Here is a 25,058-nt window from a genome sequence, read left to right as displayed (position 1 = left end):
TTCATCTTAAATGTCACATCGCCAAATTTAAATTAATACCATACATAATTTTTTTTTTTTTTTTTTTCCCTGTTGCAACCATCTTCCCTCAAAAGATGATTGCAGAAAGGCTTCAACTGACAGTGGTAATTACAGTAGAACAAGAAACATGAGATCTAAAGTCCATCTTTCTTTACAATTTGGTGGAAAAAGTAAAGGATGTTACTAGTCTAGGAAACTGCCTCCTTTTGCAGCCCAATCTTGAAGATTGGATAGGAAAATGTAAATAATTGTGGAAGATAAAATAAATGACACCAACCATATGTAATTATTTTGGGAGACTGGATTTTCTCTTGGAGCTGTATTGTTGGGCCTCAACCGGTCAATTTTAGGGTTTATTTCAATGATCCACGTTATTTATTTTGCAAAATTCGTTAAGCAGAATATCAATACAAATAAAAAGATCGGATATCAATAGTCCCATATTAAAATTATGTGGATATTGATATCATCTGCTTAGTGAATTGTGCAAGATAAAATAATCAGATTATCGAAATGAATCCTAAGATAAGGCGGATGAGCGCAACATGGAGTTGGAATGCCCAAGCGAAAAGAATCCATTTCCTTATTTTGGAATTGAAATGGCACAACAACACACTCCGTTTCAATTGTCCAAATAGAAAATTGTCTAGCAAGAGGTGCTCTCCAAGAGTTTCTTGAATTCACCAAAATCAATCCTTCCATCTCCATTATCATCAAAGGCCCTAATCATCTTTTCACACTCCATTTCTGAAACTTCTTGAAAACCCAACACACAAAGCACTTTCTTCAACTCATTTGAATCAATGAACCCATCAGAGTTCTCATCAAAAACATCAAAAGCTTCCTCAACATCCTCCAACCTCATTTCCTCCCCTAACAAAGCTTCTATCTCCTCCAATCCTACCCTTTCTTCAATCTCACCCCCCTTTGGATCGTAAGAAAATCCTAGTTTTCCCATCACCACCTCCACTTCTGATCTGAACAACTTGTCATCATCCACATCAGAGCAAGGTTCCGATGGGGTCGTGACACCGGATACAATGGTGTTCTTCTTTTCCTCAGCCCTGAAAGACTTCACTATGGTGATAAGGGAGTGAATAAGCAATGAATAGAAATGATTAAGTGTTGTAACAAGCCAATGTAGAACTAAACACAATGAAATGACGCCTACAAATGGGAAAGAAGTAGCTGTTGGAGTGTTTTCCAGCAATGGTGATATGGCAACCATTAAAGCACTTTTTGTCTTCTCCATTACAATGATTATATATATATATATATATATGTGTGTGTGTGTGTGATGAGAGAGAGGGAGACACAGAGAGAGAGAGACAGGGAGAGAGAGAGAGAGAGAGAGAGAGAGAGAGAGGGGCTTAAGTGAGGAGAGGGAATATGGATTATGGATATAGATGAATACATCTATATATATATATATATGTGTGTGTGTGTATGCGTATTTTTTAATGTTAAAAGTCTTTGTGGAAATTTGGGACGAAAATGCATGGCAATGGTAATGGAATTTTCTCTCCATTCATTTAAGCAATGATACATGCGCAGAAGGCGTCACCCACAGAAAAATTAGAGTCTCTATAATTTTTTTTCTTATCACATTATTAAAATTCTTTTTAAATTTTCAAAATTAAAAATCTCCATCATTAAAAATTTATTGTGCCAAATACTTCTCTGCACGTAAAAATATATATGTATATTTTTTTTAAAAAAAAATCTCGAAAATAAAATTCGTGGACCATATTTATTTGAAGGGTGACCTTCACACCCTGACAAATTTAAATTTATGGCATAATTAGAAATTTTATTTATTGAGAATTTTTTACAAGTCATCATCAAGTTTAGAATTTAAAAAAAAAAATTATTAAAATCATCACATTTACGATAACATAAATTATATGTACAAACACGTTGACGTTAAATTATTCACACATAAAATAAATAAAAAAAACACATTAGAAAAAAAGATTGGAACAAGACAACATGTAAATTGACCTTTGAAGAGTTCACTTTGTAAAGTTCTCCACAATTACATAATTCTATATAAGTAGTTTTCTTTTTCTTTTTTTAAAGAGTTAATTATCTAAAAGTGATATTTACAAATATTGTGGTAATTCAGAATCTATTTAAAATTTTTTGAACTAATAAGTTCTATTTAATAAAATTAAAAATATTATTAATTTTTTTTAATTGTTAAAATTAAGAATATTATCAATTTTGCATAGTAATATTCTAGATAATTGTTGATAAAAAAAAATGGGATTAAACGTTTTTGCCATTCAATTATTCAATAAAAAAACATAACATTATCAATTTTTTTCAGTTTTAAAACTAAGAATATTATCAGTTTTTTCATTTAAATTTGGATAAATTACAAATACACACTTGAGATTTGATTAAAATACAAATCGCTCCTATAGTTCTGAAAATTATATTCCACCATCTGAAATTTCTAATTTCATAACAAATCACCCTTTTTATTAATAAATTATCAATTCAATTAACAGTTTTTAATGATGTTACAAATATGTTTCTATTAATAATTTAGGTAATTTTATCATTGTATAGAAAAGTAATTATGAATTTTTTTTTCTAGTTAATTCTGTTAAATAATTTTTTTCAACAAAGAGGTATTTGTAATTTTTCAAACTACAAATAATAATCTGTATTTTAAACAAACTTTAGGGTTGTATTTATAATTTACCCTTTAAATTTCAATGATATCATTTGACACAAAACTTGTAAACATATAGTTCTGCCCCTACTTTTCAAAATATGATTTCAAATTTTTTATAAATATTTCATGTTTTAATTACATGTAAAATTTATTAAAAAATAAGAAAAGCAAAAACTTCAAAATAATTTTTAAATTTATTAAAAACCAAACAAGATGTGCCTTTTTCGATGGGCCAAACCTTGCTACAAGGTACTTAAGCCATGTTTGATTAGGAGCTTGGGAGGGTGAATTATCAATTTGTGAGACTCATCAAATCCTTATTTGGATGTAACAAAATGTCATAGGATTAGTAGTGAGAGGGGTTTTTGATAAATTTTAGGTGATATTAGGAAAATAATGAAGAAATTAAGCCTATTTTATATAAAAAAAATTATTTTTTTAATTTTATTTTTTTTACCAAGTGCACCTATTTGTTTTATTTTTTTAATATAGAAATAATTTATTTATTTATTTTATATAAAAATAATTTAACAATCTCATCACTAATCATCTCCTACACTATCATCAAAATAAATATTTTTTTATTTAATCCCTTCACTAACAATCCATACATTAGCAATCTCTTCACTAACAATTCTCTTACTAATATTCTCATCCAACCTAATTCGCCAAACAAACATAACCTTAATAGTATGCGTTGGCATCATGATTTATTTTAGATCCTTTTTAAGTTCCATATGTATATGCATATGCATAGTCATTAAGTTTTAAAAACTAAATTTGGGTAATTGACTCACAATCAACATTATTACTCCGTCTTAAAATATTAATTTTTTATTTTATTTTTCATTATCTCAAAATATTAGTTCATTCTCAAAAATTAAAGAATTAAATAATATGAATTTACTATTTTACCTTCTTTTAAATTTATTAGTAATACAAAAAGTACAATTATGACAATTGATGTTCCTAAAATAATGTACTATTAAAGGTTAATTTTAAAAAATTAATATTTTTAAAATATAATAATTTTATTATCAAAAAAGAATTAAATTTTCCAATAGAAACTATTATTTTAAAACAGATGGAGTATTAGGAGTCACAATGACAGATCACTGAACTCATAATAATATCAACCACGGTGGATCATAATTAAAGATAATTATAGATCAAAACTAGATACTAATTAATTTAAGAAAATTTATAATTTAGTATAATTTTTTAAAAAATAATTATAAATTTATGAAAAATTTTAAATTTTTAATTATTAATATTTATAAAATTTATTATTACTTTATCATTATTTTTTAAAATTACCACTGATTTAATATTTTTCCATACATTTATAAATCATTTTGATTTGACATTGAGATAGTTTCATCACTTTAAACCATAATGGAGCATACTGAGGTCATAATTAAAAACAAAAATGTTTAAGACCCCATTTTCCCTCACTCCCTTTGATCCCTTCTCTTTTTTTATTGGCTACTTTTTTTTTTACTTTTTTTTTCCCTTCTCCTCCAATCACCACCCGCCATGTGGGTGTGGGGTTGTGGGGTGGTGATTGGAGGGGATCTCTCTCAATGCTCAATTAAAAATCACAAGAGATTAACTCACCAAAAATCAATAAATAAAAAAATAAATAATGAGTGAATACCATATAATTATCCTTTATTTTAGTTTTTCTTTAGGGGTTAACTAAAAAGTTTTTTTTTGGCTAAGACAAACCTATAAAATAAAATAAAATAAAATAAATGTTAAAAAAATTAATTTGTTTGACATATTTTTTTTTAAATGGCTAGAACAACAATACTACATCCTTCTAATTTATCATACTTAAATGACCTTATGTGGTATTGAGGAGACCCCATATGATAGAATGTTTCAACACTTTTCAAATACATCATTAGAGGTGATTTTTAAGAGTGATAAATTAGGTATCTCAAGCATTTTCTTTTACAAAATAACTCTTAGTGGTTAGGGTTGTGACTCTACGACTTTTTAATTTTTTTAGAAACTAAAAAAATAATAATGTGTTCGACAAGTTATTAATTTTTTTTTTAGTAAAAAAAAATGATAGGGCATTTGATTTTTTTAACTTATGACAATCAATTTGGTAATTTTTTTAATAAAAATTAATTATTATTATATTATTTGTAAAATTCTCAAACTTGACCTTAGTGTGAAGTAAACTATGGTCTGCAGCTTTCTTTGACATACTAAAACACGTTTAGAGTGCACTTGCCTTCAGGGTTGTTGAAACTTGAAAGTAAACTTCAAAGTAAACTTCAAATTTTCTTTTGCATCGTTTGAAAGTATATATATATATTCTTTGTTATTTACTTGTGATTAATTTGAAGTTTCCTTTCACAAACTTGTAAACTGTTTGGAAATGATTGTGTGGAAGCTGGAAAGTGAAGAAAGCCAAAGCTCCTTAGAAGGAATTTCTCAGAAGTCTCTGCCATGACTTGATCAAAAAAAAAAAAAAAAACTTCACTGTCATGACAAAAGGAAACCAAACAAACAGCACATTCATACCTTGAAAAAGGGATACAAACCAACTGATAATAAAAAATTAATGAATATCTTGGCTCATTAGTAATAGCTTAGAAGTTCACTAAGTGTGTCAGTTAGGTCTGTACAAAATACTATTTAATATACTTAATACATATATATATTTTTAGAGCTATGATAGAGACCCCCTCCAATCACCACCCCCACAACCCCACACACACGTGGCGGGTGGTGATTGGAGGAGCAGGAAAAAAAGAAAAAAGAAAAAGAAAATGTAACCAATGAGAGAAAGAGGGGGTCAAAGGGGGTGGAAGGAAAAGGGGGCATGAAACATTTTTGATATTTTTAATCTATAATGAAATATCAAAGTAAAAATAAGTGTCAGAGAAATTTAAGACGTGAAATTAGTTACAAGTTAATAGTTATATATATGAAAAATATTATGTAAAATTAGTGTGTTATATATATAAAAAAATATTATGCAATGCTTGGTAATTGTTCAAAAATATTTTTCAATCAATGAGCAAATTGAAATCGTCCCAAAACCTTTCAAACCGCGATTTGATTATTTGTCAATCCGTCATTTATTTTTTAATTTATAATTTTACTTTCAAATCGCTCGAATCACTCCCCACGCACCTAATGCCAGCTGGTTTGACAATTATCGATTAGTTATTATCATTTTATATAATTGTCTATATATGAATATATATGATTTGTTTTTTTGTCTGAAGATAATTATTAAAGCATTGATGTAAATAAATAATATCTTCCTATGTAGGCTGGTTATATAAAAAGGTCAAAAATACATGTGATATATAGGGGTCTTTTGGAACATCATAAAAAAGTTAAAAGTCAATTTTTAATTCATTTTGAATCATATTACATCTCATATAAAAATGTCAAAAAATTCAAAAAGCCACTTAGTCCTCTTGATTTTTTGGCATCTTATTTTTTAAAATTTTTAATGAATTTTTAAAAAATATTTTTTACTTTTAGATGCTTCTAGACTAGACGAATTATTATTTTTAATTATTTTATAACATGTTATCTATACAATAATAACATGAAATGACATGTGATATGATAAACACAATATAATAGACAAATATTACAATTATGATATTATTTGATTAAATATTGTTGAAAGCAACCAATCCGACCAAATTATGGCATTCCCACAAGAAAATTTGCTAAGTTATACCGATTTAAGTGTGTAAATAAAATATAAAATTTGATTTGTTAAAAATTGTGAATTTTATAAGTAAATAGTGCATTAATTCCATTTAAAACTGTAAATTTCTTTGTTTTGAGTTAATCAAAAACTTTATTTCGTTCACACTATAATAGTGTGGGAATAAAATCAAACCATATTGTGAACTCTCACCTAGAAGGAAAAGGAAAGGAGATGCATTAGATGTCCTCTCGTGTCCAAAAAAGATCACTTGAGGGAAATATTAGACTACGTTCGGAATTACTCGAATTAATTTATATTGGTATTTGTGATCTTAAATCAATTCAAATTAGAGATAAAAAAAAATATTTTATCACTTTTATAGATGACTATACTAGATATAATAATGTTTATTTAATTTGAACCAATGATGAAACTTTGGAAACTTTCATTCAATATAAGAATGAAATTGAAAATCAACTTGATAAGAAAATTAAAAAACTTAGAAGTGATAGAGGTGGTTAATATGAACCACCTTTTGGTGAGTTTTGTAAAGAACATGAAATAATTCATCAAACTACTGCTCCTTACTCACCTCAGCAAAATGGAATTGCTGAAAGGAAAAATAGGATTTTAAAAGAAATGATGAATGCTATGTTAATAAGTTTTGAATTACCTTAGAATTTGTGGGGGAAGCAATACTTTCTACTAATTATATTTTAAATAAAATACCCTGAAAGAAAGTGAATCAAACACCTTATGAAATGTGGCATGGAAGAGTACCATCCTACAAATACTTAAAAATGTGATGGTGTTTGGCTAAAGTGGCTATTTCTAGTCCTAAAAAGACTAAGATAAGTTCTAAAACTATTGATTGCATATTTATTGGTTATGCCAAGAATAGTAGTGCATATCGGTTTTTGATTCATAAGTCAAAACATTCCGAAATACATGTAAATACTATTATTGAATCTTGGAATGCATCATTCTTTGAAAATATATTTTCATATAAAATTGGACAAGAGACTAGTACTAATAAAAGATCTTGTGATGCTATTATTAGACATGATCAAGAACAAGAGTAAGAGATAGATCAAAATAAGGAAGAAGAACTTAGGCGTAATAAACGTGCTAGAACCTCAAAATTTTTTGATCTAGATTTTCTAACATTTTTGTTAGAAATAAGCCTTTAACTTTCAAAGAAACTATGTCCAGTCCTGAAGCTCCTTTATTGAAAGAGACAATCAATAGTGAAGTTGAATCCATCCTGCAAAATCACACTTAGGAATTGGTAGATTTACTACTAAGTTGTAAATCTTTTGGGTACAAGTGAATTTTCAAAAGAAAAATGAAAGCAGATGGATCAATTAACAAATACAAGGCAAGACTTGTGGTTAAAGGATATAGACAAAAAGAAAGTCTTGATTACTTTGACACATACTCACCAGTTACTAGAATAACATCCATTAGAATACTAATTGCCATTGCATCTTTGTACAATCTAGAAATTCAACAAATAGATGTGAAAACAGCTTTCTTAAATAGTAAATTAAATGAAGAAATTTACATAGAATAACCAGAAGGATTTTCTATTTCAGGAAAAGAAAAGAAAGTATGTAAATTGGTCAAACCATTATATGGTTTAAAACAAGCGCCAAAACAATGGCATGAGAAGTTTGATAAAGTAATGATGTTAAATGGATTTAAAATTAATGAATGTGACAAATGTGTTTATATTAAAAACACAAGTAAGGGTTATGTTATAGTATGTCTTTATGTGGATGATATGCTCATCATAGGTAGTAATAATGATATGATTAAAACTATCAAGAAAATGTTGAATAAACATTTTGACATAAAGAACATGAGAATTATTGATGTAAATACTTGGCATGAAAATTACCAAAATATCAGAAGGTTATGCTTTGTCACAATCTCATTACATTGATAAAATACTTGACAAATTTAGCAAAGATGATAATTATCTTACTAAAACACCTGCGAATGTTAATTTATTTCTTTCTAAAAATGTACAAGAAAGTATTTCTTAATTATAGTATGTCCAAATTATTAGAAACTTAATGTACTTGATGAACTGCACTCGTCCAGATATAGCCTATGCAGTAAGTAAATTAAGTAGATATACGAGTAATCCAAGAAGAGAACACTAGAAAGCAATTATAAGGGTTCTAAGATATCTTCGATTTACTCATAATATTAGGCTCAATTATACTAGATATCCAGCAGTACTTGAAGGATACTATGATGCAAACTGGAAATTGGATACTAGAGACTCAAAATCTACTAGTGGATATGTCTTTACTCTTGGTGGGGCAGTTGTATCTTGGAAATCTTTCAAACAGACTTGCATTACTAGGTCTACTATGGAATTCAAATTTATAGCTTTAGATAAAGTTGGGGAAGAAGCAGAATGGTTTCGTCACTTCCTTGAAGATATTCTAATGTAACCAAAACTGGTGCTTGCTATATGCATATATCATGATAGTCAATCAATAATAGGTAGAGCACAGAGTCATATGTATAATGGTAAGTCACGATACATTTGTCATCGACATAACACTGTGAGACAACTACTCTGTAATGGAATTATTTCCATTGGATATGTGAATTCTAAAGACAACATAGCGGATCCACTAACTAAAGGGTTAACAAGAGAGTTCGTTGAGAATTCATCGAGGGAAATGAGACTTAAGCATACTAAATAAGAGTTACCACAACAGCAACCCAACCTAGTTGACTGGAGATCCCAATATCTAGGTTCAAAGGGACAATCGAGTTGTGTATGACTCATAAGGATCATTGGGGAGTCCAACTCTTACCCATTTCTATAATGAAATAGTGATGTCTGCAACGTTGTAGGTTAAGTAATACTTTTAATTATTCTTATATCTAGGAATACCTAGTGGAGTATGGCAAGATACTCTTCATAAGAATCATCTATATAAGTGTGAACTAGGCCGGTTCCATGAGATTTATGAAGGGCTACAATTTTCTAAAGCACTCATAAAAGACCATGTTGTTTAGGGCCAAAATAAACACAATAGTGAGAACTAAATTGTGTTTGGTAATATACTGTATGAGTTCTATTGTCTTGGTTTACACAAAATGGCTGAACAATTCGAGACATCATGTTCATTAGTTAGCTAGTAAATCCGATAATGTCTCATAAGGGAAGGTTTAAAGCCAAAAGCTACCTATCCTTTGCAGAATATTCTCATTTTCTGTACTCTTTGTAATTAGATTATGTTGTTGCATTTTCTCTCCATCAAATTCCATTCATGTGGAGGATTGTTGGAATTATAGTTTTATAGGTTTGTTTTGGGCCAACTTCGGGTCCAAATTTGAGTAGGGCCCATACGTCTTTTGGGGTGGGTCCAAAGAGGTGATGTGTTCCTTGTTGCATGGCAAGTCACACAGCGAAGACGGTTTGTCAAAACCATTTATGAGTGAATGAGAAGCTGACGTCATTTTCGGATTCGTGGAATGGACAATTAAAGAAGTAAAATGTGAGTTTCCTTGAAATAGTTATCCTACATTGGAAAATTAAAAGAACTTATATGTGTATATAAGTTCTAAGGTGCACCTCAAGTTTGTAGAAATGAGGAGTTATGGACAAAGTGACCTTTGGCTTAAACCACCATACATGTGCGCGCCACCGCTGGCTGAGCCGAGACGTGCTAGGCACGGGTACGGGTTGTGGATCGGGTCGGTTCTAATATTAATTTTTTGGACAAAATTTATTTAAAATTTTTTAAAAATTCTTGCAAGAAAATTATTTTTTCTAAAAAAAATTAATTCAAAATTTTTGCCAAATTTGAATTCAATTTTTCCTGTCCATACAGTGCCTTTTCGGTCCAATTCCAGTAGGTTCAAATTGTTTTTTAATAGTTTTAAAACTGCCTAGCAGTTATGGACAGATTCAAAACTGCCAGCAATCTGTTCAAATTTAAATTGCACCTGTTCCGTTCAAAACTGCACCTGTTTAGTTTGAATTCACACCTGTTTGGCCTTATAAATACCAGCACATTCCAGCAGTTTGTTGCATCCTGAAAAATCTGAAAATTCATTTATTGCTTTCCAAATTTTGCTCTCTTGCATTGTTATTCTTCATATTAGTTTTTTAGGAAAAATTTTGAGAGTATAGAACACAAGTTTTGGTTTGCTGTACAGATTGTTTGGAGTGTTACTACATTCTGTGTAGATCATTGTACCCTGGGAGATAGACGCCTTTTATCCGTAAGCACCGAAGTGGGGCGAATCTGTCTTAAAGACAGAGTATCACACACTCGACTTGATCGTTTTTATTATTTTTTATTTCAGTAAATAAATTTTGTAAGTAATTTATTTTTATTTATTTGATTTGGTTTCAAGTTATTTATTTTACGCAGAAAATTGTTCTAACAATTATTTAATGTGTCTAGCATTTTTGTTAACTTTTGAAAGGTTATCATAAAATCTAGGATTAATTACCTAAAAATCCTATCTACATATTTGGTAGTAGCTTAGGTCCTGTCTAAAAGCTTTTGAACCAATAAGTCTTATTTATAGATAAGAAGACATTTTTGCCCTTCAATCCAAACAATTATATATATATATATATAAAACAACATTAACGTTATTTACTAAAAAAAAAATCAAATCAGTTATGGGAAATGGATGAAGATATAATTTCGAAGGATCTCGAAGGATTTCTCAGTTTAATTCGCTATTATACATACATTGATTTCAGCATTTGACAGATTTGTGTTTGAGGCTTTTTGAGTTGAAATCTGTTTCAAAGTTCAGAACAGAGCATATTAAATCGACTAAAGAGATGGGCCTGGAGATTTGGTTTGTAGGTAAGAGTTGAGACATTCTCAGTTCCAAAACTGAGAATGTTCTCAATTTAAAATTGAGAATGATTTTAGTTTGCAAAAATATCCAGTAAAATTGAGAAAATTTTTAATTTTTTTTATTGTTAAAACTGAGAATATTATAATTTTTTTTCAGTTTTAAACTGATAATATTCTTAATTTTAAAACTATAAAAAATTGAGAAATTTCTCAGTTCTGCACAACCATTGAAAATCGCACCGTGAGAATAAATTACTCATTTCAGGGAAGAAGTGGTCAGCGGCGTCGGTAGAGAAGGCGTCGCTGGCGTTAGTGATAGTGATACCACAGCAGTGGTAGGCAGCGAGGTCGATGTGGTCGAGGCCGACGTTGGAGCCGACGACGTAATAGATGAAGGGGAAGCGATTGAGAGTGTCAGAGGTGAGAGGGGAGAGACCGAGGCAGAGGAGGAGCCGTACAGATGAGGCCAGAGACTGGGTCTGTGGGGAGGAGAATGAGGGGTCCAACGAGTCGAGGTGGCGGAATCGGGTTTGGAGCCATGATTTGTAGGATAGTTCGAAAGTTGGGATTCGATGGATTAGAACCAGAGGAAGATTGTCTGGGGGCTGCTTTGTTCTTCGAAAGCCATTGAAGTGGTCCTTGGGAGAGAATATGAGAGAGAGTAAAAAATTATGATTTGACCACTTCGAGTGTATTTGGATTCCATTTTTTATATATGAGAGAGAGAGAGAGAGTTTGAAACTACAAAAAAAAAAAAAAAAAAAAAAAGAGAAAACAAATGAGAGAAAATGGGATGTTTGGTTATTATTGTTGTTAGGGAGTACGTGTGCAAGTAAGAGAGAGAGAATGAAGACAACAAGGAATGTTTGGCAGAGATGGAGGAGGTCTTGGAAAGGTAAATTGGTATATTAAAAATTAATGAGAATTGAAGGAGCAAATAATTTTATCTATAATTTAATGAATTATAAGTTCAAAAAATAAGACTTGTATATAAATATCCCTAAAATCTATAGTAGTTAATACATCAATTCAATTGACCAAAACATTTTTTGGGGGGTCATATTTTAATCATATCTTCAATTCTTTTGGGCTTTTTTTGGCAAAGAAGTTAAAAATATTTTTTTAAAACTTTTAATCTTTTTGAGTCATATTATCTTTTTATTTTTTTATATATATATATTTTTAAAAAAAATATCATAAAAAATTATAAAATTAATTTTTAACTCACTTCTCAAAACTAGTGCCCAACAACCGAAGGCTGTTTCTATATGTTTGATAGGAATTTCATTTTGGGAAATGTTCTAAATCATTAATTTAAGAGTTCTAATAGCTCTAATATTGATGTAAATCTTACATGATGGAATACTTTAACCTTATATATATATTTTTTATTATTAATTTTCAATTCATTAAAACTGTTAGTGCTTCAAAATTAATGGTACCAATCACTACTTTAACTTGTGGGTTATATAATTATATTATTATTATTATTATATCTTGCAAGACTTTGGAAGACCAAAGAAAAAAAAATTAAAAATAGAGAGGCACGGCATACGCATATTTAAGCACCATCCGTCACCCACATGTGAGTGACCCCACCGCATGTGAGAGCCGGTGACACGAGCGGTGGCCATTGGTTAGGTGGCTCCGTCTAGTCAGAGGAATTATTCAATGATCTTAAGTTTTGGTTTGAAAACAATTTTTTTAGTTTAGTTTTTTAATTATTTTAATTTAATTATTAAAAAAGTTGTTTGAGATAATTTTTTTTTATATAATTTTGTGTGAAAAAATAAAATAATTATGATTCGAATATAATATTTTATTTTATTAATTTTTTAACTTATTTTATCTTTTATTGAACTAAATTGGTCACAATCGTCTTGCAAAGGAGACCTAAAACATTATTGGTTAAGTGGAGAGTTATTAAGTGATCTTAAGACATTATCAAGTATTTTCATAATATTATAATTTATAAAGATAATCGAGTTTATAATTTTGTATTGAGGTATGTGAAAATACTAGGGGCAGATAAATATCAGACTTGACAGACGGAGAATTTTTTTTAAGGTCACTTGTATTAAAATTTTATAGTAGTTGGGATCTCTTAACATTTTTACAGAATTTCGAACTAGAGCAATTTTGATCTAGAGAAATTTTATGTTTTGAAAATTTTTGATTTGCTCGATTTCTCTGATTTTCTCTGTATTTTCAAAATTTCTATATGTTTTGAAATTTCTCTAGTTTGAAATTTCTTTGTATTTTGACTATTTTTCTTTAATATGCTCACAATTTTCTCTATATTTTGAATATATCAAAAAAAATTGAGCTACTCAGAAAGCAAAAACAGAGAATTTAATTACTTGAGCTAGAGCTAAATGAAATGAGAATTAACAAAGAAGAAGAAAACGAAGCAGCATTAGAGTTTGCATCTTCCCTCTTCTTCACAACAAAATTCAAACACACCATCATCAAATATAAGCCTTTCAACAAGTCATCAGACATATTCAATTCTTCGAATGTCATCGTAGATATATACAAAGTATCGCCTGCTGTGACTTGGAATCAATTGAAAACCCTACAAATGTGAAATCATAACCTAGAAATAGGAATTACAGAGAGACAAAGAGAAAGAGAAAGAGAAAGAGAGAGTACACCTTTAATGTTGGAGTCTTCGAGGTCGTCGAGGAAATTGTGGAGTTTTTTGGTGTCGTCGATAACTAGAGAGTCGAGTTTGAGGTCGGAGGTGGTTTTCTTGTCGGAGGTCGATAGGGTGTTTGGTTCTTCTTTGGCTTTGTCGCCCTATGAGCATTTGATTTTTGGAGGTGGCAATGTTGTTGTCCGCCATTGGAGTTGTAGAGAGAAAAAAGTCGATGTTTGTAAGAAGAAATACACTATTTATTACGAGTGAGGAACCTAAGGGACCTTAAGCTACCAAAAAAAAAAAAAATGTTATAGATCTCTTTTATTACTAAAAATTGGAAAGAGATGTTAAATTAAATAACCCTTGGCAGACACTATAATAAGAGGAAGAATTCTATTTACACCCAAAAAATAATTAAGTGAACCCAATTTTTCAGTTCATCCTGTTGAATTATTTAAGGTTACAATTTATTCTCAATATGTCCTATTCCCTCCCCCACCCCCCACCCCAAATTAGCCTTTTGAAGTACACTCAAGTAAAACAAATTAAAAAATCCAAATTACTTTTGAAAAACCTTTATTCACAACCTAGTTGCATCCTTCTCGTAGTGAAGGTTCAAAAACCATTGGTTTCATTTGATTATTTTGAAATGAGATTTGAGTTTTGAGTTGTGTTTTAAAAGATAAATTTTTGAAATGAGATTTGAAAAGAGAAAACTTGTTTATTATTAGTTTTGAAAAGAGTTTTGAATTGTATTTTGAATTGTTTTGGATTTATTTATTTATTTTTATTTTTTTAAGGGTAAATATTTTTTATTGTAAATTTTTATTTTATTTTTTTAATGTGCGTTGTATTTACTATATTTGTACACTGTATTTTTTTTAAATATTTTAAAATTAAAAAAATATTTTTTGTTTTAAATATATAGTTTTTATTTATTTAAAATATTTTAAAATTTTTTTAAGTTTTATTTTTTTTTGAATCGTTCATATGTATCTAAATCATACCAAATTATTTGGCCAATACTTAAAAACATAACAAAATATTTTTTGAAATTTTTTAAAGATCTTTGGTATTAAGATTTTATAGAATAAATGATATGCAATATTTTTTTTTATAGTAGTTAGGGTCACTCAACATTTTTTCAGAGAAATTTCAATCTAGAGAAATTTCAATCCAAAGAAATTTCAAAACACAGATAAAATGTGAAAACACAGAGAAAAATCAGAGAAATTGAGTAAATCAGAGAAATTTCAAAACACAGAGAATTTTGTCTAAATTTATCAGTGCTTTGAAAATTCTCCAGTTTGAAATTTCTCTGATTTGCACACAATTTTCTTTGTGTTTTGATCAAACCAAAGAAAATTACAAACCAAATATACAGAGTAACCCTCATTCACATAATCTTCCCTTAAAAGTTCATTTCCTATCTCTGTTTTCCATTCATTGATTGAAATTGCTCTGTTTAGGTTTGTAGGGATCAAGCTAGAAAAATCGCTCTTGGCTACGCTTACGTCAATTTCGTCTCTTCGTCATATTGCTTCTTCGTCATGAACAGATTCAGATCATCATGAACAGATCGTCTCTCTGCCCGAGTGTTTCTCCGATTACACAATTCCCACGTGACTGCATGGTTAGCGACTTTGATTTGTCAAAGACCGATCACAATCCAATAGGCCCGAACTACAATGGGCTAACGTTTAAACAAGTTGAGTAGGCTCTGGTGACTTATAGATCTTTGACAACAATAATAGTAGAGGAGGAGAGAGAAATGATTGTTGTTGAGAGATCTAAAACCCTAGAGCGAAAAAGAAAAAGAAAGGAAAGATGAGAGAGAATGAGAGAGTTGGTGTGATACATAGGCGTGAGGACCGTAGGTTACAAAGAAAAATATTGTGGACTTCTTCTATTATTAAAAGTTAGAGAGGAATGTTAGACTAAATACCATTTTTTTTTTCAAAAAAATAAAAATAAAAAATATTTTCTTCAAAAATAAAAATAAAAAATAATTTTAAAGAACAAAATAAAAATAAAAAATTTTGAATTTTTTTTAAAAAAAAATAGAGTTTTGAAAAGAGTTTGGTTGTGAGTTTTGAAAATAATTTTTGAATTGAGTTTTGTAAATTTTGTTTAATTATGAGTTTTGAAATTTTTTTTATTCAAATTATAATTTTAAAAGGGAACCAAACGTTACCATTATTTTTGACCTTTCTAAAGTCTTGTTTGGCAACAAATTATTTTACTAATTTTTTGACTTTTTATAAAAAAATGTGCATGAAAAGTTAAAAAAGTAATGTAATAACTTATATTAATTTTTTAACTTTTTAACTAAAATATATAATTAACAAATGAAAGCTGAAACATTATTGAAAATATGAACGATGCTTATTAGATATATTATAATTAGGTCATATGAGGTGGCTATAATCATTTGTGTCATTCCATAAATCTTAAAGATGGGCTTGCTCCATTTTCATATGACCTCCATTTTTAGGCCATGTATGTTTGGTGAATTAAATTGAATGAGATTGCTAGTAAGGAGATAATTAGTAAAAATATTGTTAATATGAATATTGTTGGTGAGGGAATTAAGTGCTCGTTTGGGGTGCCCCGTTGGGAGCTAAAATAGCCATGCAAGACAAAATAAATTATTTTAGTCAAATAAAATAAAATATCACATCAAACCTATAATCATTTCATTTTTTCTTTCACAAAAGTCAAAAAAGCCAAAAGACTTATCCCAAACGAAACTTTTTAACCCCAGACTAAAATAATAAAAAAACGAACTCACATCGCAAACAAGTAAAAGTATGTTTGTTTTAATGATAGTGAGAGAAATGATTAATGATGAGATTGTTAAATTATTTTTATATAAAATAAAAATAAAATATTTATATATCAAAAATAATTCTAAAACAAATATAATTTTTTTTTGAAAAATTTACCCATAAGTCCTAGTTTCTGAAAAGTTAAACCATTCAGTCCTAAAAGTTTTCTTATGCTCCATTTAGTCCCATTTACACATCAATCTAATGTTTGAAACATTAATCTGATGTTCGAAATCTAATATTCGAAACATTAATCTGATGTTCGAAATCTAATGTTCGAAACATTAATCTGATGTTTGAAACATTGTAATGGGACCTTTCAGTCTATAAAAAAACTTTTAGGACTAAACAGTGTATAAGTTATTAATTTAGGATTTATTAGTGCATCCCTTTTTTTTTTTTTGTTTTTTTTGTTTTTTTTGCAAATAACAGGCTACACTTAGGTTTTTTTTATTAAAAAAAGTGCATCCTAATCCCCTCATTTTTTCAATCCTCGTCCATATGAAAGGGCAACTTAATCCGATTAGAGTACGAGAGTAATACTCCATCTGCAAAAATAATCCCCCTTAACAAGGAAGTCACCAAATAAGCCTATAGTGAGACCCACCTCTTTACTACTTCAATCCTACCTTCACCTGCAAAACAACCCACCACTTTACTCTTTCAATCCTATCCTGACTTGTAAAACAAACATGTCCTTAGTCATTGTCATTTTAATTCTGATCTTTTTGTATAGGTCCGGAGCAACTCAGCATTACTGATGAGCAAGGAAGCACGAGTGCGGGTACGAGTACGGTACGAGTACGAGTGTAGATATGCTGATTCGGCAAAACTCAAAAAAAGTACGATACGAGTACGGCTACGGTACGCCGATATTTTTTTATTTTTTTTAAAATATAATTTTGATTAAAGGATCCAACCTACAAATTAAAATTAAATATCAAAACTAAAAAAAGAACTACTCATTTTCCTATAATTTAAAACCATTAAGCGTTAAAAATAATATTTGTGAAATCTCTCACTTTGATATGTTATGCACTGTGAATTTGTGATCATAATTTATTTTTAAAATCTTTCTTTTTGCTCATCAATTTGCTATTTTTATAGGGTGAGACCAAAGAAATAACAGGAGACCAAAGAAAGATTTAAAGTTAATTACCAACAATAAAGGAAAAAAATTCTCAATTGGTGCATGTTGTCAATTGCAATTTGCATAATACATAAAATTGCATCATTCCCAACAACTACTAATCAACTAATACAATATCAATTTTTAATGTTTTGTGCATAAACTTTAAAAGTTTGTTATGATTAAAGATTTTATAAAGAAATTCTAGGAGGATCTAAAGCAAAAGTATAATGCATAGTCATACACAGAACTACCCTTTATAGGCCTTGTTATTTTTTTTTGTTCAAATTGCTTTTTAAAAACATTAAAATCATTTGTTGATATGCTTCTACAATTTATACAGACAAACAGGACAACAGAGAAACATCAAAATTACTGATCTGCAAGGGCACCAAAAAAAATTAAAAAAAAAAATAATAATTGCTAATTTGCAAGGGCAAAAAAAAAAAAAAAAAAAAATGGCCTTGGCGTACCCATGGCGTACCCACGTCGTACCCATGGCGTACCCGTGGCGTACCCGTGGCGTACCCGAATAAGCCAAACGTACCGGACCCTCTTTTGCCGTACCCGGTACGCGTACCGCCGTACCGGTATGCGTACCTGCACCCGATAAGTATCCGATACTCGTACAGCACTATTTTTAGAGTACCCGTACTTCATAACTGATGAGAGGCAAAGTTTCGCTCTTGATGAGCTTTTAGGAAATTCACCTACTTGGCTTCAAGTCAGTAGTCCTGACCAAACTTACGAGGAGGATGATAAATAAATAGTCGAGGTGAGTAATGCCTATTTTGAGAAATAGATTAAAAATTAAATTTTAATTTTTTTTTAAAATATATAAAAAAGTAAAAAATTGGTATTATTTAAAAAAAAATTAAAAAGTTAAGAAATTAATTTTTAATTAACTTGTCAAAATAAGTCTGGTAGACAAGGTTATGGTGAACAAGCGAGATGCTAGACATGAGCTGTTTTGACAATATGCATAAAAAGTTAAAAGTCAGTTTTTAATCTATTTTAAGATAACACCTCTCACATAAAATAGTGAAAAAAGTAAAAAAATAAAAATAAAAATAAAATTAAAAATTAATTTTTAAGTATCTTTTCAAAATAATTCGGAGTACATAGACCTTTTGGGACATTGGGAAACAGAAAGGGGACAAATGTCTAATGTCTTTTATCAGAACAACAATGATTCATCCCCTTTTCCCCCCACCCCCTTTGACCCCCTCTCTCTCTCATTGGTTACATTTTCTTTTTCTTTTTCTTTTTTTTCCTGCTCCTCCAATCACCACTCGCCACGTGACAAAAGGGGGTGAGGGGTGACCCCCAAAAGAGGGTCTCAAGCATTATTCTTATCAGAAATATCTCTCGGATTCTTCCAAAATATACACAGAGCCATCGTTTAATGTATTCAGAAGAAGCAAATAGTTTGACATTGCTGCGACTGATGATTTGGATGAGCTTGATGCTGGAACTAGTGACCCCCTCTCTTTTTTTTTTTTTTTGGAGAAAGGGAACTAGTGACAATTTTTTTTTTTAAAATTTATTTATGCTATGATGAAATTTTTTAATCCCGTTTACTATGGCAATTTATAAAATTTTAATTTAAAGTTTTATATTATTTAATGGTTGTTTAAAAATTAATTTTTTTATGTTGTATTTGATTGAGGGATTTAGAAAAAGAAATGAAAAATGTGTGGAAAACTAGGTGAAATATAGATAGCATATTTTATTCATATTTCACTCACATTTTTCATTTCTTTTTCCAAATTTCTCATCAAATATGTGTTTAAAAAATATGTAAAATTTGTGTTAAAAAAATATGTAATAACATTTGGCTAAAAATCAAGGTCATGTTTGGTTTATTTTCAAAAATTTGTTTCAAATTTTTTTTTTCTAAAAAACTAAAAATTAGTTTCATAAAAAAACTAAAAATTTTAAAAACAATTATCATTTTTATTTAATTTAAAATTTTCAAAAATATGTATTTTTTATTTTTAATTTTTGTCAAACTAAAAAAAATTAAGAAAAAAATTCAGAGAGGATGAAACCAAACATGACCCAAAATTCCCAAACAATAATGTGTTCTCTTGCAAGGGGTAAAAATGGAACAGAGGGGAAAAAAGGAGAACCCATTAGGAATGGCAACGGGGCGGGGCGGGGCCGGGGATCACCCTCCCCGTCCCTGATCCCCGATGGTGGAAACTTCTCCCGTCCCCGGTCTCGACCCCGACGGGGAGCTCATCACTGCCCCCGCCCCCGCCCCTTAACAGGGATCGGGTTTCCCCGACCCCGAAAAGTCCCCGACCAAAAAAAAAAAAAAAAATCAGTTCCAGGATTTCTTCAAACTACAACAACAACAATTAAACAGATCTGCCATCAACAACAACAACAATTATTAACAATGTTGTTCATCACCATTAACAGTCTCATGAGCTCAAAAATTTCAGATGTAACAAATGTAAATAAAAAAAAAATTCAAATCTAACAGATCTGTTGTTCATCACCATTAACAATCTAATGAGCTCAAAAAAAGAAAAAAAGAAAAAGAAAAAAGATCTAACATATATATATATTTTCAGATCAGATCATATATATATTGTTCATCACCAGATCAGATCACACACACACACACACAGATCTAACACTGATCACCGTGGTGGGAGGAGGGAGAAGACGTCGGAGATGGGAGGAGGAAGAAGACGTCGAAGATGGGAGGAGGAAATCGCTGTGATGGGAGGAGGGAGAATCCGCTGCCACCACCATCGATGAGATAGGAGATCGGCGAGATGGGAGGAGGAAGAGGACAGTGGAGAAGCCGCCGTCGCCACTGCCGACGCCGTGACCGTGAGTAGCACCTGCACAGAGAGAGAGAGAGAGAGGAGAAACAGTTTGTGTATGTGTGTGAATGAGTGTGTTTAGCCAAGCCCTAACACATACACATATATTATATATATAAACGGGGGTAAATTAGTAATTTCATGTCGGGGAACCAGGGCGAGGATCGGGGCCGGGGTCGGGCCGGGTCTGGGACTGAAACATACATCCCCGTCCCCGACCCGAATGTCATCGAGGATTAAATTTTTAATACCATCCCCCAGCCTGTCGAGGGTATTTTTCAGTGAATAACCATTCAATTCGGGGTCGGGGGATCGGGTCCCTGTCGGGCCGGGTTCCGATTGCCATCTCTAGAACCCATTGGTCTCCAACAATCAGGGGAGCTTCTATTTGCACACACAACATTCTCTCTATACATATCCTTCTTAATTCACATACTCAGAAAATATATATATATATATATATTTACTCATTACACACATTATTATTCCAATTATACGCATATACACAACTTTCCAACACACTCAATCCACCCACCTTCCCTTACCTTTTTCATTCTCCAAACCCTAACCCTAAACCAGCCACCGTCGGCGACACCATGGTTGCTCTGGCAGTTGCTGCTTCCTCCACCCACCATCGCAGCCTATACACCCGTCCAACCTCTCTGCCGACCATCCCTCGTCCCTACTACTACCACCATCGTAGCGACGACCCACCATCGCGACACACCCGCTGTTCGATAAACCAGGGTCGAAAATCACACGTCAATTCGACCATCAACATCCGAACAAAACACATCAGTTCGACTTTCAACATTCGAACAAAACACATCGGTTCGACACTGTACTTCCGAATCAATGTGTTTGGTTCGAAGGCAGCCGTAGAGAGAAAGAGAGTTGCAGATGACAGGGAGGGGGCTTCGACGGGAGAAAAGAGGGACTAGGAGTGTGAGCGACGAGCGATGGGGTAAGGAGAGGCTTCGATTTGAGAAGAGGGGACTGGTGAGAGAGGCGACGGAGGGGGTGATTAGGGTTAGGGTTTTGGTTGAAGAAGAAATGGATATTTTAGTAATTTTATTTTAGGACAAAAATGTAATAAAAAAAATATTATTAAGTGTGTGAGAAGAGGGGAAATGGTGTGTGCCAATAGAAGCTCCCAACAACCAAAGACCGAACCATCGGCTCATATGGGTTCGAACCAGGTCCATATGAGTATCTCCCATTTCTCCTCTCTCTCTCCAGACCTCACTTTGTTGGAGAACCTTCAAATCTCGAGCCTTTTCCCATATTAAGCCAAATTTCTATCTTAATTTTCAAACTAGGCCTAGTTTGGACGGATTTTCCAAATTAGGCTAAAGCGCTATTACAAATCGCGCTTTTACTGTTTGAAGTAGAAAATTTGATGAATAGTGAAAGCGCTATTACAAAAAGCGCTTTTAATTAAGAAAACGCTATTACAAAAAGCGTTTTCACTGTACATATGAAAAAATGCTATTACAAAAAGTGCTTTCACTATGCATATCCTTCAGAAAACGTTTAAAATATATTAAAATGTAATCAAACTTAATCTTGAGTTCTTTGCAGCTCAAATGGTAGTGCATTTTTTTTGCCACACCTCTGCACAGGATCAAACCACATGCACACCAACTCCAAACAATTGCTATCTAAAATGAAATTCAACTTTTTTTTTTCTTCCTTCCACTCACTCTATATTTTATATATTTATTATGTAATTTTTTTATCAAAAAAAAAAAATGTTTGTTTGGTTAAATATTTTAAAAAATTAAAAATTAAAAATAAACAATTTATTTATTTAAAAAATTAAATACACAATTTATTTATTTTTAAAGAATTATATAAAGTAGTATACTATTTATACTATCATCACATTACACGTATAAATAGTATACTCACTTAGACGTATTATACTATCATCACATCGCACGTATACTACTTTTTATATTTTTAATAAATTGTTTATTTTTATTATTACCCATTACTTTTAAAATATGTTTATTTTTAAAATATTTTAAAAAATTGAAAAATGTACGCTTTTAAAATATTTTAGTACATTTTAAAAGCGCACATTTTGCTGAAAAAATATTTTCTGAGTACGCTTTCTCTGTGCATATTTTTTTGAGTACTTTTTTCTGAAAAAATTAATATTTTGCTGAAAAAATGCTAAAAATACAAAAATATTTTTTCAGTACATTTTTTATATTTTTATGTATTTATTAATTTTTTAAAATATTTTTTCACAAATTTTTTATTTTTTAGATACATCTAACTAAGGTGCATCTAAAAAAGTAAAAAAAAAAAATGTTTAAAATTTTAAAAATATTCACTAAAAACAAAAAAATACGAAAATAAAAAAACTCAGTTTTCAAATAACTAAATCCAAAAAACTCAAACCAAATACACTGAATACTTTTTAAACAATTATGTTGACATTTTGAAAAAAATTGTATTTTATAGAAAAATTGTTTAGTTATTGTATTTTATTTATTTATAGAAAAAATTGTATTTTATTTATTTAAATTGTTTATTTTAAATAAATTGTTTATTTAATTTTTGAAATAAATAAATTGTACATTTAAAAAAAATATGCACAGTGAAAACGTACTCAAAAAATATTTTTTCAACAAAATGTACGCTTTTAAAATGTACTAAAATATTTTAAAAGCGTACATTTTTCAATTTTTTAAAATATTTTAAAAATAAACATATTTTAAAAGTAATGGGTAATAATAAAAATAAACAATTTATTAAAAATAAAAAAAAGTAGTATACGTGCGATGTGATGATAGTATAATATGTCTAAGTGAGTATGCTATTTATACGTGTGATGTGATGATAGTATAAATAGTATACTACTTTATATAATTCTTTAAAAATAAATAAATTGTTTATTTAATTTTTTAAATAAATAAATTGTTTATTTTTAATTTTTTAAAATATTTAACCAAACAAACATTTTTTTTTGACAAAAAAATTACATAATAAATATATAAAATATAGAGTGAGTGGAAGGAAAAAAAAAAAAAAAAGGTTGAATTTCATTTTAGATAGCAATTGTTTGGAGTTGATGTGCATGTGATTTGAAATTGTGCAGAGGTGTGGCAAAACCAATGCACTACCACTTAAGCTGCAAAGAACTCAAAATTAAGTTTGATTACATTTTAATATATTTAAAACGTTTTCTGAAAGATATGCATAGTAAAAGTACTTTTTGTAATAGTGTTTTTTTATATGCACAGTAAAAACACTTTTTATAATAACGTTTTCTTAATTAAAAGCACTTTTTATAATAACGCTTTTACTATTCATCAAATTTTCTGTTTTAAACAGTAAAAGCACAATTTATAATAACACTTTAACCTAATTGTAAAAATCCGTCTAAACTAGATCTAATTTTCCAATTAAGATAGAAATTTGACTTAATACGGGAAAAGCCCTCGAATCTCATCTCTCCCCCCCCCCCCCGCGACTCTAACCAAGAAGCTTCCCTTACAGTGTGAAGCAACAATGCTGGCAAAAAGCCCCCCCCCCCGACTCTAACCCAAGAAGCTTCCCTTACAGTGTGAAGCAACAATGCTGGCAAAAAGCCGAAAAGGTCAAAGGCCGAGACCCAGATCGATGGAGCCGAGACGCTCTCGGCAACACTGTGTTCCGGAAGCTCGTGGGCTGTCCCGGTTGTCTCTGTCATGACTATGACCACATTGTTCCCGACTCTAACCCAAGAAGCTTCCCTTACAGTGTGAAGCAACAATGCTGGCAAAAAGCCGAAAAGGTCTGTAGGAGAGGGTTCAAGAAAGGAGTTGAAAAATTCGAAGATCTTCGAAGATCCTTGAAGAATAACTTCGAATTCTCTAGAATATAATGAGAGGCTTAGATTCTTTAATAATCTCAACTTAGGAACACAACAACAAAGGAGATGATGGAGATAAGAGATTGGGTGAAGAAGAAGGCAAAATGGCTAAAGAATAGAATAATGGCAAGGCTCTCCCATTGATCTCCCACTTTCACTCTCAAGGTTGATAATGGAGAAGGGAAATTAGTTCTTTCCCAAGAGTTAAAAATCTCCAAAATCCCTCCCTTGTAAAGCTATGGGTGGGTGCTATTTATAGGCACCTCATGATGTAGGATGGAGCCCATGTGCAAGGCACATGGGGGATATTCTCTTTAGCCACCTTGTCCGAGGGGGTGACCTCTCCGAGGAGGTGACTTCTCCGAGGAGGTGACTTCTCCGAGGATGAGAAAACCCCGAAGAGGAGATCAATCCCTCGGCGAACCCTTCTTCTTAGCCACACCTAACCAATGATCCCCAATCATCCCAAAGGGTCAGGGGTAGTCCCAGAGGACGTCCTGCCGCAAAATA

The 25,058-nt window shown here is 30.7% G+C and overlaps 3 protein-coding genes across 3 annotated transcripts in view; 2 read left to right on the top strand and 1 right to left on the bottom strand.

Moving 5' to 3' along the window:
- On the bottom strand, window positions 1–1,427 carry LOC114315093 (putative calcium-binding protein CML46). Its single transcript, XM_028261660.2, has one exon. It carries the CDS (start codon window positions 1,271–1,273, stop codon window positions 668–670), a length of 606 nt encoding a protein of 201 aa, XP_028117461.1. The 5' UTR covers window positions 1,274–1,427; the 3' UTR covers window positions 1–667.
- A 9,799-nt stretch (window positions 1,428–11,226) lies between these two features.
- LOC145824143 (uncharacterized) overlaps window positions 11,227–25,058 on the top strand; it is a 21,380-nt gene continuing 7,548 nt past the window's right edge. Inside the window, exons 1-3 of the mRNA XM_082923750.1 lie at window positions 11,227–11,243; window positions 11,511–11,665; window positions 17,451–17,509. Coding sequence (XP_082779876.1) covers window positions 11,227–11,243; window positions 11,511–11,665; window positions 17,451–17,509 — 231 coding nt within the window. The remainder of the gene's footprint in view (window positions 11,244–11,510; window positions 11,666–17,450; window positions 17,510–25,058) is intronic.
- LOC114315092 (uncharacterized) overlaps window positions 24,311–25,058 on the top strand; it is a 21,738-nt gene continuing 20,990 nt past the window's right edge. The window contains exon 1 of the mRNA XM_082866606.1: window positions 24,311–24,470. The gene's annotated coding sequence lies outside the window, so the exon portion shown is untranslated. The remainder of the gene's footprint in view (window positions 24,471–25,058) is intronic.

Source organism: Camellia sinensis, chromosome 4 (assembly GCF_055761805.1).
Source record: "Camellia sinensis isolate YWXY chromosome 4, ASM5576180v1, whole genome shotgun sequence".
Lineage (NCBI taxonomy): Eukaryota > Viridiplantae > Streptophyta > Magnoliopsida > Ericales > Theaceae > Camellia > Camellia sinensis.
Note: the sequence above shows the minus strand (reverse complement) of the source record. Positions and strands in the feature narration are given on the sequence as shown.

What these genes read in the sequence shown, in the direction of transcription:
- LOC114315093 (XM_028261660.2), bottom strand. Translation starts at nt 1,273, where the DNA reads ATGGAGAAGACAAAAAGTGCTTTAATGGTTGCCATATCACCATTGCTG.